The sequence below is a fragment of the Eriocheir sinensis genome, chromosome 36, assembly GCF_024679095.1.
Source record: "Eriocheir sinensis breed Jianghai 21 chromosome 36, ASM2467909v1, whole genome shotgun sequence".
In the NCBI taxonomy this organism is placed as follows: Eukaryota; Metazoa; Arthropoda; class Malacostraca; order Decapoda; family Varunidae; genus Eriocheir; species Eriocheir sinensis.
The window spans coordinates 11,651,041-11,667,871 of NC_066544.1; the positions used below are offsets into that span (position 1 = coordinate 11,651,041).

The 16,831-nt window shown below is 40.7% G+C and overlaps 1 protein-coding gene across 1 annotated transcript in view; it reads right to left on the bottom strand.

Annotated features, from left to right (window-relative positions):
- LOC127007800 (uncharacterized) overlaps positions 1-16,831 on the bottom strand; it is a 62,306-nt gene that overhangs the window by 26,634 nt on the left and 18,841 nt on the right. The window contains exon 3 of the mRNA XM_050879167.1: positions 11,566-11,698. Within this exon, the coding sequence (XP_050735124.1) occupies positions 11,566-11,698 (133 nt within the window). The remainder of the gene's footprint in view (positions 1-11,565; positions 11,699-16,831) is intronic.

Sequence of the window (16,831 nt, forward strand, 5' to 3'; positions counted from 1 at the left end):
TCTTTATCCTTTTATCCCTTTTATTCTTTCCTGCTGTCCGATCGTCGCCCACCATTCTCTCTCTCTCTCTCTCTCTCTCTCTCTCTCTCTCTCTCTCTCTCTCTCTCTCTCTCTCTCTCTCTCTCCTTCCTCTCCCTCTCCAATATCTCTTTTTCTCTACCTCTGCAACTCGTTCTCTTACTTCCTCTCTCTTCTTTCCCTTTCTCTCTCCCTTTTCCTCCCTCCCTCCTTCCTTCTCTCAAAAGCAGAGAGGGTAGGGAGGACAGGGTGGGAGAGGGGAGGGGGGTAGGGGGAAGGGCTAGCAGGGGTTAAGCAGTCTTGGCAGAGGTCCTAAATATCGCAAAGATCGCCGTGGGTTCGAGTTTTGGGAGGAAAGACACGGGGATCTCAACGAATGGCCGTGTGGGTGATAGATTGCTAGCTGGACTCGAACTGGTATTGGTAGGGGTGGTGGTGGTGATGGTGATGGGGTGTGTGTGGGGGGGGGGGGGGGCGTGCGATGTGATGGATGGATGGCAAGGGTCGAAGTAGTGGTGATGATGATGATAATGAAGGTGATGGTGATGATGATGGTATTTGGGTACGTTTTGTTGGTGGTGGTGATAGTGGAGGTGGTGATAGTATTGGTTATGGTAGTGCTTGGAATGTGTTTGTTTGTGTGCTGGTAGTGGTGTTGATGGAGTGGTGGTGATGGTGGTTGTGATGATGGTAGTATTGGGTATGTTTTGTTGGTGGTGGTGGTAGTGGAGGTGGTGATGGTAGTGGTTATGGTGGTGCTTGGAATGTGTTTGTTTGTGTGGTGGTTGTGGTGGTGGTGGTGTTAATGTACTGGTGATATGAGGGAGTGGTGGTGATGGTAGTGGTTATGGTGGTAGTATTGGGTATGTTTTGTTGGTGGTGGTGATAGTGGAGGTGGTGATAGTATTGGTTGTGGTAGTGCTTGGAATGTGTTTGTCTCTGTGGTGGTGGTGGTGGTGTTGATGTACTGGTGATATGAGAGAGTGGTGGTCATGGTTCGTGTTCGAGAATCCAATAAAAAACTCTCTCTGCCAAATACTCTCCTCCTCTTTCTCCTTCCTTCTCGTCCTCTTTCGTCCCTTAAAATCCTTGCTTTTGTTGTCTTTTCAGTCTTCAATTTCTACTCTACTGTTTCTTCCTTCCTCCATCCTTTTCCCGCCCTTCTTCCTTTCCTTCTATCCTTCCTCTTACTTCTATAAAATGCCAAATACTCTCCTCCTTCTCCATCCTTCTTGCCCTCTTTCGTCCCTTAATATCCATCCTTGTGTTGTCTTTCCAGTCTTCAATTTCTACTCTACTGTTTCTTCCTTTCTCCCTCCTTTTCCCTCCCTTCTTCCTTTCCTTCTATCCTTCCTCTCACTTCTATAAAATGCCAAATACTCTCCTCTCTCTCCTTCCTTCTTGCCCTCTTTCGTCCCTTGATATTCTTGCTTTTGTTGTCTTTTCAGTCTTCAATTTCTACTCTACTGTTTCTTCCTTCCTCCCTTCTTTTCCCGCCCTTCTTCCTTTCCTTCTATCCTTCCTCTCACTTCTATAAAATGCCAAATACTCTCCTCCTTCTCCATCCTTCTTGCCCTCTTTCGTCCCTTAATATCTATCCTTGTGTTGTCTTTTCAGTCTTCAATTTCTACTCTACTCCTTCCTTTCTCCCTCCTTTTCCCTCCCTTCTTCCTCTCCTTCTATCCTTCCTCTCACTTCTATAAAATGCCAAATACTCTCCTCCTTCTCCATCCTTCTTGCCCTCTTTCGTCCCTTAATATCCTTCCTTGTGTTGTCTTTTCAGTCTTCAATTTCTACTCTGTGCGTATATTATGTCATGGTGTGCCTTTAGTATAACAAATTACCGCGACATCAGACTTGCACACACACAAAAAAAGGACGAATCGTGAGCCGGAATGAATAACTAACGAGCCTCAGCCCGCCGCCGCCGCCTCGTGTGCCGTGAATAATTGAGAAGGTCAGGGCGGCCACTCAAAATTAATCGTGAACATAATTAAGCTTTAGACGCACTGATGAAACGATGAAAATATTAATCACGCGCGTATCATTTCGGCCTCATTTGGTATTGGAATAAGTTGGGTTACGCTTCGGTAGATTAACTATATTTTGTTTTCTGAAAGGCTGGAGATAGAACAGATAGATACGACATTAGACATACTGATGAAACGATGAAAATATTAATAACGCGCGTATCATTTCGGCCTCATTTGGTATTGGAATAAGTTGGGTTACGCCTCGGTAGATTAACTATATTCTGTTTTCTGAAAGGCTGGAGATAGATAGAACAGATAGATACGACATTAGACATACTGATGAAACGATGAAAATATTAATCACGCGCGTATCATTTCGGCCTCATTTGGTATTGGAATAAGTTGGGTTACGCTTCGGTAGATTAACTATATTTTGTTTTCTAAAAGGCTGAAGATGGACACGACTGTAGACGCACTGATGAAACTACGAAAATACTAATCCCTCACATCATTTCAGCTTCAGTTTGTATTGGAATAATTTGAGTTACGTGCCAGTATGTCAACTATTTATATATGTTTCTGAAGGGCTACAGCTAGATGTGATATCGTAGTGGATGCTTTAGACTGGATTGTTATCGTTATTTTTATTCACAAGTAGGATCAAATACCATCTAATAAAGTATACATAAAAGAGGTTTGTTATGGAAAGGATTAGGTACACTTTGGCGCTCTTTTTGGTAATTAATCAGCTGAAAAAAATGGTGATACTCAATTTTTTTTACAGCTAAAGAAACAACTCAAGGGCAACAAAAAAAGATGTAAAAAAAAAAGCCCGCTAATCGCTGCTCCAACAAAGACCAAAGTAATGAGTGGCCAAAAGAGAGGTCAATTTCGGGAGGAGAGATGTCTTGATACACTCCTCTTTTTTTTTCATAAGTTTGGTCAAAAGTGATTGAACAACATATACTTCTAAACGAGTACAGATGGGAATGATTCGGCACTTGGCGCTCTTTCGGTCATTAATCAGCGGGTAGAGTGGCGGAATTATTGCTAAATGACGAGGCTTTTTGTATGACTTGAGGGAAATTACCTTTATTTTATCAGCTGGGTCACGTGTCATTAGATAAACTATACTTATGAGAGGCTTGAGGTGGGAATGGTTAGGTACGTTGACCCTCTCTCTCTCGGCTTCTTTCTTTTGTTTTCTACGTTTTTTTTTGTCTTTTATTCCTACCCTACCGTTTTTTCCTTCCTCCTCTTCCCTTCCTTCTTCCCTCCCTTCTATCCTTCCCTCCACTTCTATAATCTCCTTTTTCTCCCTCTTTATTTCCCGTTTTCTTTGTTTCCTTCCTTCCGTTTTCCTTTCCAGTCTCCTATTCCTACCCTACCGTTTCTTCGTTCCTTCTTCCTCTTCCCTCTCTTCTTTCCTTCCTTCTATCCTTCCCTCCACTTCTATAATCCACCGTATGCTCTCCTCTTTCTCCCTCTTTCTTTCCCTTTCTCGTCCGTTTTGTTTCCTTCCTTCCGTTTTCCTTCTCAGTCTTCAAGTTCTACCCTACCGCATCTTTCTTCTTTCTTCCTCTTCCTTCCCTTATTTCCTTCCTTCCATCCTTCCTCCCACTTCTATAATCTTCCATATGCTCTCCTCTTTCTCCCTCTTTCTTCCCCTCTCTCAACCTTTTTCTTTGCTTCCTTTTCAGTCTTCAATTTCTACCCTTCCGTTTCTTCCTTCCTTCCTTCTTCCTCTTCCCTCCCTTCTTTCCTCCTTTTTATCCCTCCCTTTAAATAAACTCTACTCTAAAAGGCTGCACAGATGGAAGTGATTTGGTACTTGGCGTTTTCTCCACCATTTATCAGCTGTCCCTCTAATTATATCATCCCCTCTGTGCTATCCTCCTCTTTCTCTCCTTCTCTCTTGGCGCTTTCACTTTCATTCTCTCTTTCTTTGCGTCTCAGGTGTTCGGGGACTGATGGGCAGGCAGCTTATAGTGTCTCCATCTCTCTCTCTCTACCTGCTTCGTCTCATAATAATAATAATAATAGTAATAATAGAAATAGTTATAATCATCTGGCGACATTGTGACATCATCAGACTTGCGCATTACTAAAGGGGTATTATTATTGTTTTATTAAATCGGGATCACGTGCATAATCCAGGTCCATGTACTTGATATTGTTTGAGATGAAGATTATATTAGGTTTGAGGTCCACCCGGTTATCAGTGAAATTTATATTCGTAGATATATTGTTGTATTTGAAAGCCGTGCAATACTCATGTGTGATCCGGGTCTAATGAGTCAGGGTCGTAGCGTAATTATATGCATACTTGATGATGTTGGAGATTATTAAAAGAAACATTTCATTTGGGGTTCTTGCGATAATCAGCGGAGAGAATAACATCATTTTCTTACTTGCTTATCTTTGTCTTCATCTGTCATCCCTAACTTTTTTACCTTTCTCTTCATCCATCATTTTATTTTTGCTTCGTTACCTGTCTTTATCTCTATTTTCATCCACCATTTTCGTATCTTTTTTTTTATCTTTCTCTTCATCCAACATTTCTCTTACTTCCTTGCTTCAATCTTTATCTTCATCCGTCATCCCTACCTTTTTTTTTTATCTTTCTCTTCATCCACCATTTTCTCTACTTCTTTACCTCTCTCTATCTTTATTTTCACCCACCATTTCCGTATCTTTTTTTCAGCTTTCTCTTCATCCATCTTTTTCTCTACTTCTTTACCTCAATCTTTATCTTCATCCATCATCCCTACCTTCTTTTACCTTTATCCTCATCCGACATTCCCTTTACTTCTTTATCTCAATCTTTATCTTAACCTTCATCCACCATTTCCTTAACTTTTTTAGCTTTTTCTTCATCCACCATTTCCTCTACTTCTTTACCTCAATCTTTATGTCTCTCTTCATCCACCATTTCCTTAACTCTTTTTTTAGCTTTCTCTTCATCCAACATTTCCTCTACTTCTTTACCTCAGTCTTTATGTCTCTCTTCATCCACCAATTCTTTAACATTTCTTTAGCTTTCTCTTCATCCAACATTTCCTTTACTTCTTTATCTCAATCTTTATGCCTGTCTTCATCCGCCATGTCCTTAACTTTTTATCTCTCTCCTCTTTCCCTTTCTCTCCTCCTCATCCTCCCTTCCTCCTTCTTTCTTAACTCCTCCTCCTTCTTTCTGTTCTTCCTTCTCTTCCTGTCCTCCTTCCCCTTTCATTTCTCCTTCTCCTTCCCTCCTCCCACCTTTCCACATTCCTTCTCTTCTTCCGTCTTTCCCTTTCTCCTTCTACATTACTCCTTCCTCCTCTATCTCCCTTCATTCCCTCCTTCCCTTCTTTTTCTCCTCCTCCTTCTCTCCTCCTACCTCTCCTCCTCTTATCCCCCTCTCTCCTTTCTCCTTTCTCTTCACTCATCATCACTAACTTCTTGACTTCATTCTTCATTCATCCTGTCTTTCACTTCCTTCCTTCTAATAGTAAATGAAGTTTGTGAATGGAGTTTGTAAATAAAGAATTGTGAATGGAGGTTGTAAATTAAGGTTGTTGTAAGAGAAGGTTGTAAGTAAAGGTTGTAAATTGCAATGGAGGTTGTAAATAGAGAAATGTAAATGGTTTTTGTAAATGGGAACTATTCGTTACTGAGGGATAACTATTTAAATAAGAGAGAGAGAGAGAGAGAGAGAGAGAGAGAGAGAGAGTTCCCGCAACATATATATATACCTACGTGTGTGTGTGTGTGTGTGTGTGTGTGTGTGTGTGTGTGATATGTTATTGATGGAAGTTGTACAGCGGTGCCCCAAACTCATTCGGCAGTCACGTCACACCCAACAAAATACAATACGTCTATAGCATCGCTGTTACACATGGAAACGATATATACAACGCTAATGGCGGAACGAAATATTGATGAATGAGTAGGTCGCGATACAAAAAATTAGAATATATTATGCATGTACTTAAATTAAACGTTACTGGTGGAAGTTATTATTACGCCTCGCTCCCAACGCACTCGGTTATCAATTTACGAAACACACAAAGCGAAATTATGAAATGATAGTGGTTTGATATTTATGGGAAACTAAACCAAAAATAAATATAATACCATAACAAAACAATATATATTAACTCGAAGGTGTTATAGATAAAATAATATAGATAGGCAAATAGATAAAGAGATAGAGATAGATAAATAGATAGACAAACAGAAAAATAGATAGATAGAAAGATAGATAGATACATGAAAATTTATGTAATGTAAGAGGCTCATTAGATCATTCAACACAAGATATATTTAGAAGTAGTTGTAGTAGTAGCAGTAGTAGTAGTAGTAGTAACAGTAGTAGTAGTAGTAGTAGTAGTAGTAGTAGTAGTAGTAGTAGTCAACATCGCAATAGAGTGAGAACCTCGAATTCGTGTCACTGATCGATAAGGTATTAATAAGAACGTGTGGAACGAACAAAGGGTACTTAGGTAGTGGACAAGAACAACACCTCTCCCCCTTGTGTGTGTGCGTGTGTGTGTGTGTGTGTCCTTCCAACACACACACACACACACACACACACACACACACACACACACACACACACACACACACACACACACATCTCACTCCATTGTTTGCACTGACCAATACTACATCAGTTAGTCTTCTCCATTATGTGTGGGAGAGAGAGAGAGAGAGAGAGAGAGAGAGAGAGAGAGAGAGAGAGAGAGTGGTGTCAAAATACTTTTATTATTCTCTCTCTCTCTCTCTCTCTCTCTCTCTCTCTCTCTCTCTCTCTCTCTCTCTCTCTCTCTCTCCTTACTTCCCTTTAACTGTATCCATTTTTACGCTTCCCTCCTCTCCTGCGTCCCTTTTTATTCTCTCCTCCTCCTCCTCCTCCTCCTCCTCTTATTCTGTTCCCCTCCATTTTTACCGTCTCTGTTCTCTCTACCTCCTTTCCTCCCCTTTTCGTCTTCCATCTTCCATTTTTTTCCTGTCTCTTCCCCCCCTTTTTTATTCTTTATTCTTCTTCCCGTTTTGCTCTTCCTTATTCCCTTTTCCTGTTCTTGTTTCTGGTCTCCTGCGCAAGCCTTTCTTTTTTTTCTTCTTTTCTTTTTCTTTTCTGGTTTTCCTTCGCTTCCTTCCCTTCTTTCCAGTGCCCCTCTCCTTCCCTATTCTCTTTTTCCTTCCCTCCAATACCTTCCTTTTTTTCTGCCCATCCTTTTATCTACTTGTCTACTTACCCCCTTCGTCCCCTATTCCTTTATTTACTATCTTCTTTTCCCTTTCCTACCTTCCTTTTTTCCCTGCTTTTCGTTTTTTTTCTTTCTTCCATTTTCTTTTCCTCTCCTCCTTATCTTCTCTATCGTTCTTTTTCTTTCCTCCTTTTCCCCTTTTCTTCTTTTCTTCCTTTTATCTCTACTTCCCTTCATATCTTTCATTGTTTTCCTCTCTTTCTTTCTTCCTCCATTCGTTCTTCACTCTCTCTCCTTCTTTCCCTCCCTTCCTCCATTCTTCCCTCCCTTCTATCCCTCCCTCCCTTCTTACCTTCCATTCCCTCCCTCTCCTTTTTTTTCCTTCGTTTCTCACCTTCTCTCCCTCCTTTCCTCCCTTCCTGCATTCTTCCCTCCCTTCTATCCCTTCCTCTCTTCCTGCCTTCCATTCTTTCCCTCTCCTTCTTCCTTCCTTCATTCGTTCTTCACCCTCTCTCCCTCCTTCCCTCCCTTCCTGCATTCTTCCCTGCCTTCTATCCTTCCCTCCCATCCTATCTTCCATTCCCTCCCTTTCCTTCTTTCTTCCCTTCGTTTCTCACCCCCCTTCCTTCCCTCCTCTTTCTTTCTTTTCCTCTACCCACGCTTTCCTTATTTTTCCTTTTCTTCATCTTTCTTCTCTCCTCCCTCCTTCCTTCCTTGTTTTCCTTCTTCCTTCTTCTTCCTTTCTATTCCTCTACCCTCGCCTTCAACATTTTTTTCCCTTCCTTCATCTCTCTTTCTTCCCTTCCTTCTCTCTCTCTCCCTCCTGCTTTTATTCTTCATGTGCTTTTCATTTCCATTCCTACTTTCTCTCCTTATTCTCCTTCCTCCTCCTCCTCCTCCTACATATTCGTGCCTTCATATTCTCCGCTCGTCCCCCTGCGCCTTCGCCATTCTCTCTTCCATCTCGTTCTGTTTTCATATTCCGTCCCATGCCTCGGCGTCCACATTTTTGTAACTTTTTTTTTCATCTGTTTCTTCTTCTCTCAGTGCTACTCTGGCTCTCTCTTTCTTTTTCTCTCTCGGTGTCTGTGTTTCTTTTTCTTTCTTTTCATCTCTTTCATCCTGTTTCTTCTTCTTCTTCTTCTTCCCTATCGTCGTTATGGTCCTTTTTTTCTTCTTTTTTTCTCCATTTGCTTTGTTTTTCTTCTTTTTTTGCCTTTTACTTCCTCTCTCATTGCTACTCTGTCTCTTTTCTCTCTCTCTCTCTCTCTCTCTCTCTCTCTCTCTCTCTCTCTCTCTCTCTCTCTCTCTCTCTCTCTCTCTCTCTCTCTCTCTCTCTCTCTCTCTCTCTCTCTCTCTCTCTCTCTCTCTCTCTCTCTCTCTCTCTCTCTCTCCCCTTTTATTCCTGTTTCTCTCTTCCCTATCGTGTTTTTTTTCCTCCTCTTCCTTCTCTTTCTTCACTCCCTTCCTTCCGTTTTTCTTCGTCTCCTTTCCTCCTCCCACCTTTCCACTCTCCTTTCCTTCTCTGTCTCCCTTCCTTCCCTCCTTCCTTCCCTTCATTTTCTCCTTTTCCATCTCCCTCTTCCCACGTTTACACTCTCCTTTCCTTTTCTATCTCTCCTTCCTTCCTTCCGTTCCTTTTTTCCTTTTCATTCGTTTATCCATTTGTCTCTTTAATCTAATCATTTCTCTACCTACTTCATTTTTTTTCTTTTATTTTCTTGTCTTTTTTTCATCTTCTTCATCTTCCATCTCTTGCACGATCGTCTTCTTTTTTCCTTTTTCTTTTTTTCCTTCTTTTCTTCTCATTGGTATTCTTTCTTTTTCTCGCTGTGTCTTGTGTTTCTTCCTATCTCCCTCCATCCCTTTCATCCTTTATCTCTCTTCCCTACCGTCGCCATGTTTCTTCTCTCCTTTCGTGTCTCTTAAGTTAAATATTCCTCTAATTGCTTATTTTTTTTCTTTTATTCTCTTGTTTTCCTTTTCATTCTCCTTTTCATCTTCCTTTCCTACTTTCACTCCGCGCTTTCAATATCATCATTTTTTCCCTTCCTCTTTTTTTCTCCTTTCCTTTTTATTAGTCCAGATAGATAGATTGATTGATATATACATAGATAGATAGAGAGAGAGATATTAAGTCAACATCTCTCCCATTCCCTTTACATTCATTTACTTGACTTCCCTTCCCTTCCCTTCCTTTCCTTTTTATTAGTCCAGATAGATAGATTGATTGATTAATTGATAGATAGATAGATAGATAGATAAAGAGAGATATATTAAGTCACCATCTCTCCCATTCCCTTTACCTTCATTTAATCGGGTCCCATTCCCTTCCCTTCCCTTCAGTTTCCCCTTCATCCCATCACTTCATCCCTTCCCTTTGACACTGATGGGCAGGTAGGCCGTAGGATCCCTTGACACCTGAGACCTTCCCTTCCCTTCCTCCCTTCCCTCCTGACCCTCCCTTCACTCTCCCTTTCATCCCCTTTCATCTCCCTCATCGTACTTGCTCTCTGTTTCCCATCTCTTCTCTCACCTTCTTACTCCCTTCCTTTCTTTCCTTCATCTTTTTTCTTCTGTCTCTTGCTTCCTTCCTTTCTTATGTTCATCTCCTTCCTTCTGTTTCTTCTTCCCTCCTTTCCCTTCTCTTCCTTTTATCCTCCTCCTTCCCTATTGCTCCTTTCCTTTCTCCTCTCTTCTTTATTTCCTTCTCTTCCATCTGTCTCTTCTTCCTTCCCTTTCCATCCCCTTTCTCCCTTCCTTTTTCTTCATATCTTTCTCTCCTCCTCCTCTTTCTTTCTGTTCTTCCTTCTCTTTCTCTCCCTCCTTCCCCTTTCATTTATCCTTCTCCTTCCATCCTCCCACCTTTCCAGTCTCCTTTTCTTCTCTCTTTCCTTCCCTCCTTCCTTCCTTCCCTTTCTCCTTCTCCATCACTCCTTCCTCCTCTATCTCCCTTCCTTCCTTCCTACCCTTCCCTTCCTCCTCTTATCTCCCTCTCTCCCTTCTTTCCCTCCTTCCATTCTCTCCCTTTTTCAGTGTTTTCCTCCTTCCTCTATTTTTATTACTTTCTATTTTTCGCTGGATTATGGTGTTGTTTCTTTCGATAGCTTATTCTTTCTCCTCCTCCCCTCCTCCTCCTCCTCCTCCTCCTCTTTTTCTCTTCCTGTTTCTCCTCCTTCCAAGCCGTTATCCACCACTCTTTATCCTTCGCTCCTCCTCTTTCCCTCCTTCTTTATCCACCTTATCCTTTTGTGTCATCCTTTGTTTTTCTCTATTTTCTCTATTCTCTATTCTTACCTTCATCTTTTTCCTTCTGTTTCTTCTTCTCTCCTTTCCCTTCTCTTCCTTTTATCCTCCTCCTTCCCTATTGCTCCTTTCCTTTCTCTTATTTTTCTTTCCTCCTCTTCCTTCTGTCTCCTCTTCCTTCCCTTTCCATCCTCCATCCTTCTCCTTTCCCCTTTCTCCCTTCCTTTTTCTTCATATCTTTCTCTGCTCCTCTTCTTTCCTCTTTCTGTTCTTCCTTCTCTTTTTCTCCATCCTTCCCCTTTCATTTCTCCTTCTCCTTCCATCCTCCCACCCTTCCACTCTCCTTTTCTTCTCCCTTTCCTTCCTTCCTCCCTTTCCTTTCTCCTTCCCCATTACTCCTTTCCTTCTTTCCTTCCTTCTCTCCTCCTTTTCTCCTCCTACCTTTCCTCCTCTTATCCCCCTCTCTCCCTTCTTTCCCTCCTTCCATTCTCTCTCTTTTTCAGTGTTTTCCTCTTTCCTCTATTTTTATTACTTACTATTTTTCGCTGGATTATGGTGTTGTTTCTTTCGATAGCATATTCTTTCTCCTCCTCCTCCTCCTCCTCCTCCTCCTCCTCCTCCTGCCCCGCCTCCTCGCTTCCTCTTCCTGTTTCTCCTCCTTCCAACACGTTATGTACCTCTCTTTATCCTTGTATCCTCCTCTTTCCCTCCTTCTTTATCCATTTTATCCTTTCGTGTCATCCTTTCTTTTTTTCTTCTCACCTTTTTTCATCTATTTATCTATCCACATTATCCTTCTCTTATTCCCTTCTTTACCATGTTCTCTTCCCGCTCCTTTTTCCTTCCATATATCCTGCCTTCTCTTTTCCTTTCTTTATCATTCTTTCCGTCCCGTTTCTCCCCTTCCCTTCCCTTTTACATCTTCTTTTCCAACTTTTTCTTCCTTTCTATCCTTTTCTTTCTTTCCTTTTTTTCCCCTTGTCCTTCCCTTTCCAACCTCCCTTCCCTTCCCTTCCAACACGTTACTAACCACTCTTTATCCTCCCCTTCTCCCCCTTCGCTCCTCCCCTTTCCCTCATTGTTTATCCTTCCTCCCTTACACCCTCTTCCCTGCACCCCAGCACCCCATCACTCACCTTCCACACTGAGGCTGATAGGCAGGGAGATCTTGGGACTGCTCGACACCTGACACTCGTATACCCCCGCGTCCCTGAAGGCCACCGGGTTGATCTCCAGCGTCCACTCGTCATTCTCCGTCGCGTGCACCACCTGGGGGAGGAGTAGGAAGAGGAGGAGGAGGAGGAGGATGGGGGGTGGGGGGGAGAGAGGGAAGTGGTGGTGGATGTGAAAACGTTGTGTGAGAGAGGATGATTTGAAAGAAAGTGAAAGGAGAGGAATGAAGGAATGAATGAAGGAATGAATGAATGAATGAAGGAAGGAAGGAAGGAAGGAAGGAAGGAAGGAAGGAAGGGTCAGTGGTGATTGAAAATGTTTGGAAGCGAGGATGAAATGAAAGGAAGTGAAAGGAGAGGAAGGAAGGAAGGAAGGAAGGAAGGAAGGAAGAAAGAAAGAAAGGAAGGGAAGGGTCAGTGGTGGTTGAAAATGTTGTGTGGAAGAGTGGATAAGAGGGGTGAGTGAAAAGGATGGAATGGATGAGAGAGAGGAGGAGAAGAAGAAGAAGAAGGAGGAGGAGGATGTGAAAATATTGTGTGAAGAAAGAGGATGAAAAGAAAGAAGAGAGGGTGAAAGAAGAAGAAAAAGAAGAAGAGGAGGAGGAGAAAGAAGATGGAATGAATGAGAGAAACGTAGAAAGGAAGAGCAAGATGTGGACGAATGAGGAAGAGAAATGATGCGTGGAGAAGGAAGAGGAACGATAAAGGGGAGAGAGAAAAGAAGGAGGAGGAGGAGGAGGAGGAGGAGGAAGGCAAGTTGAAAGAGGTGGATGGGATATTAAAGAGGGATTAGGTATGAAAAGGAGAGAGAGAGAGAGAGAGAGAGAGAGAGAGAGAGAGAGAGAGAGAGAGAGAGAGAGAGAGAGAGAGAGAGAGAGACGAGGGAATTGAGAGGTAGGAGATTGGATAAAGAAAGGAGAGGAAGAAAGAAAGGAAAGAAGAAGAGGAGTAAGAGCAGACGGATATAAAAAGGAAATAAAATAGAAAGAAGAAAATGGGAATAAGAAAGATAGAAGAGAAAAAGTTAAGTAAAAGTAAAGAATAAGAAAATTTAAAGTAGGTAAGAAAATCAAGAAAGAAAATACATGAGAAAAGAAAGAAAATATAGAAGAAGAAAAATAAAAGAAGTAAGAGCGAACAGGGACACAAAGAGGAGGAAGAAAAGAAGAGGAAGAGGAGAGAAAGAAGGAAGAAGAGGAGATGAGAGGAGGTGAAGGAGAACCCAGAGAAAGAGAAGTAAAGTTGGAACGGTTTGGTGAAAGTGAAAGTGAAGAGAACAACAGGAGAAGGAGGAGGAGGAGGAGGAGGAAGAAGAAGAGGAAAAAGAGGAGGAGGAGGGGGAGGAGGAATGTGTAATTGAAAGAAACAACGACATGGAGCAAGTGAAAAATGAGAAAAAATGTGGAAAGAGGGAGGAAGGAAAAAAGTAGAAAACATACCGTGAGAGGAGGTGGAGGAGGTGGAGGAGGAGGAGGAGGAGGAAGAAAAAAAAAAGGAAAGAAAAATTGGAGGAAAAAAAAAGGAGATACAGGAGTCATAGAAAGAGGAGGAGGAGGAAGAGGAAGAGGAGGATACAAAAGAGCAATAAGAGGAGGAGGAGGAAGAGGAGATGAAATTGAGGGGAGGTATATGTGCGGACGTGAGGAGAGGGGGGAGAGGGGAAGAGGGGGGAGGGGAAGGACAGGTAAACGGGACAGGTGAGATGGAGAAGAGAGAGTGAGAGAGAGAGAGAGAAAGATAAAAATGTCAGTATTGGTCCAGTGAAGAGAAATTGTCCCCGCTGAAAATATCGTTCTCTTTTTGAAACCCAGAGAAAAAAAAGGGACTATTTGGATACGGCCATACACACACACACACACACACACACACACACACACACACACACACACACACACACACACACACACACACACACACACATATACATATACATACACACAATAGTTGTTTTACCATAGTTGTAAGTAAAGAAAACTTAATAATACGAACATAAAAGGTCAAAATAAAACGTGTCAGGATGCAGTACAAAAACCAACACACACACGAACACACATACACACACACGAACACACACACACACACACACACACACACACACACACACACACACACACACACACACACACACACACTTTTTTATTGTGTGTTCCCGGCCTCCAATTAAATAATCACACAAACATTGCAAATTTACCGGGCGCAGAAATGGGAGGAGAGATTAAACCGTCATACAGGGAGTGAGAGGAGGCCGGCGGGTATCAATTCGCCGCAATGAAAATAATAAAAGTAAAAATTGCGAACAACCGCGGAATGCTGTGTGAGTGGTTTGGTAACGTGACGCGAGCCGGGTACCATGACACGAGAGAGAGAGAGAGAGAGAGAGAGAGAGAGAGAGAGAGAGAGAGAGAGAGAGAGAGAGAGAGAGAGAGAGAGAGAGAGAGACAGATAGAGAGAGACAGGCAAACAGACATATATACACAGACACAGACAATTAAACATATAGATAAATTGATGGACAGACAGAAAGGCAGATATAAAGACACACACACTAACATAAACGGGCACTCAGACAGACACAGACAGACATGCAAGAAATAGGCAGACAGCAAAGGGATTACAAAATGAAATGAAAATATTGTGCAGAGACAGAATCGCAAAATGACAAAGTAAGTAAAAAGAAAGATAATTAAGTAAGAAAGAAAAATGAATAAATGAACAAATATAAATGAATAGATCACGACAGCCGTAAAGGAAAACACACACACACACACACACACACACACACACACACACGACAATCATGTATAGAAATCATCACCGCGAATAATACAACGAAAACCAAACAAAATATACATAAAAAAAATATAAATGGACCTGAAAATGAAAGAGTTCGTGAGTCCGTAATGAACACTGACGCAGCTACGACAAGCCATTATCCTCACGAAGACCAGATTCCGCAGTCGGTGATCAGGCCAATATCAAACATAATCACACGTGCGAGCCAACAGGAGGAGGGAGAATCGGGCGCAAGGACACGGAAGTCATGACTCGACCTTGCTCACGGGTCAGATGGTTCGCGGCGAGACGAAAATTGGTACACGGGCAAAGGATAAATGATACACGGGCAAAGGATAAATGGTACACGGGCAAAGGATAAATGGTACACGGGCAAAGGATAAATGGTACTGGTAAAGAAACAATTGTAAAATGGTGGTTTCTGATTGTTCAGAGTCAGGCGAAGAAAAAATCAGGCAAATAAATAGAAGAAATAATAGACGTAAAGGGTTAAAATGGCACATAGACAGGCAAGAAAATTGTGAACGAAGAAGAAAATCTAAAAAATGGGCAAAAATCGTTCGAAGACAGGCAAAGAATAACATGCGAATAGGCAACGATTTAAAAATAGAAAAAGTATAAAATAAATTCCCATTTTCCTTTTTTCCAATGTGCGTTTTTTCCTCTTTCTTATATTTTCTTGATTTTGTTTTCCTTGTCGTTTCTCTGTTTTCCTTTCAAGTTTATTTGTTTATAATTTTTCCATCATTATATATATATATATATATATATATATATATATATATATATATATATATATATATATATATATATATATATATATATATATATATATATATATATATATATATATATATATATATATATATATATATATATATATATATATATATATATATATATATATATATATATATATATATATATACACATATATATTTCTTTTCCAGTAGCGATTAAGATTGATTTGGCTGTTTCCATTTTCTTTTTTAATAATGTACGTTTTATCCTCTTTCTTTTCTTCTCTTTCTTTTGTTTTCTTTGTCGTTTCAAAAGTTTCCCTTGACTTTATCTGATTATATTTTTCCTTCTCTCACCTCTTTGAAACGTGCGTTTTTCCCCTCCTTTTCTTGTCCTGATTTTGCCTTCCTTGTCGTTTCAAAAAAATTCCTACGACTTTATTTGTTTATATTTTTCCCTCACTCACAGGCTTTCCTTTTTTCGAGGGGAGGGGGGGGGCAGCGGGGCTGTATATTTCCAGCGTTTGTTTTAAAATGTCAAGTTACTTTTTGCCTTCCCTCCTCCTGTATTTGCATGTTTTCGTGTATTCGTCTCAAACTGCATTTTTTCATTAACATTTTTCATCTTTCTTTTTCTTTTATTTTTATTTTGGCTCCCACGCTTACAAGTTTCTCGGTTTTACATTTCTCTTTTCCATTTCTCATTTCATTGTCTGCTTCCCGTTTTTTTTCCTGTGTTTTTCGTGTAGCAATCTGTCTGTTTTATATTTTTGATGCCATAGTTTTTTTATGGTTTGCGTTTTGTTATCTTCAATTCCTCATTTCGTTCTCTTTTCATTTTCTTTTTTCCTTTCTTTCTTTCTGTCTGTCTGTATGTCTTCCTTCTTTTCTTTCTTTCTTTTCTTTCTGCATATTTTTCTTTTTTTTATTTCTACTTTTTTTGTATGTCAGTCTAATCACGTTTTTATCTTGCATCTTTTTCTTCTCTTTTTCTCTCTTTCATCTCTATATATCTTTCCCTTTTTTTCTCTTCTCCACTTACATGCTTTTCCTCTGTACTATCTTTCTCTATTTCCGTCCCTAAATTCATCTTCTGTCCTGCAAGTTTTTTTTTTTTTGTTTGTTTTGTTTCCTCCTCGCTTGCTGATACATTCCTTTCACTTTCAGCTTTCTCTTCCTGCCTTCCGTTATCTTTCTCAGTTCCATTTGCATGTTTCCGCGTATGTGTCTGTCTGTCACTGTAACTGTTCTTCCGTGCTTCTCTTTCAGGCTCCTCCTCTCTCGTTTGTCTTTCTTGTTTTACTTTTCGCCGATTCCATTCTATTTCCTCTCTTCTCATTTTCTACAGCATTTCTATTTCTACACTATTTTCTACTCTATCTTAACTCTATTTTTACTGCTCTGTTTCCACTAATCTACTTTTACTTTTTTTCTTACCCTTTTTTCTACAACTCAATTTTCTTCAACTAACTGCAGCTCCTATATTTCCACTTTATTTTTTAGTTTTTTAGTTTATATTTTTATTTATACTCTACGTTGCTTCTTTCTGCTCTTCCTTTTCTACTTTCTTTCTACTTTATTTCTATTCTATCTCTACTATATCTTTTACTCCATTACAAATATATTCCTACTCGAATTTTTTTTCCTTACACTCTCCGTCGTGGGTTAGTCTCCCTGTCTGTGTTCCATCCCAACTT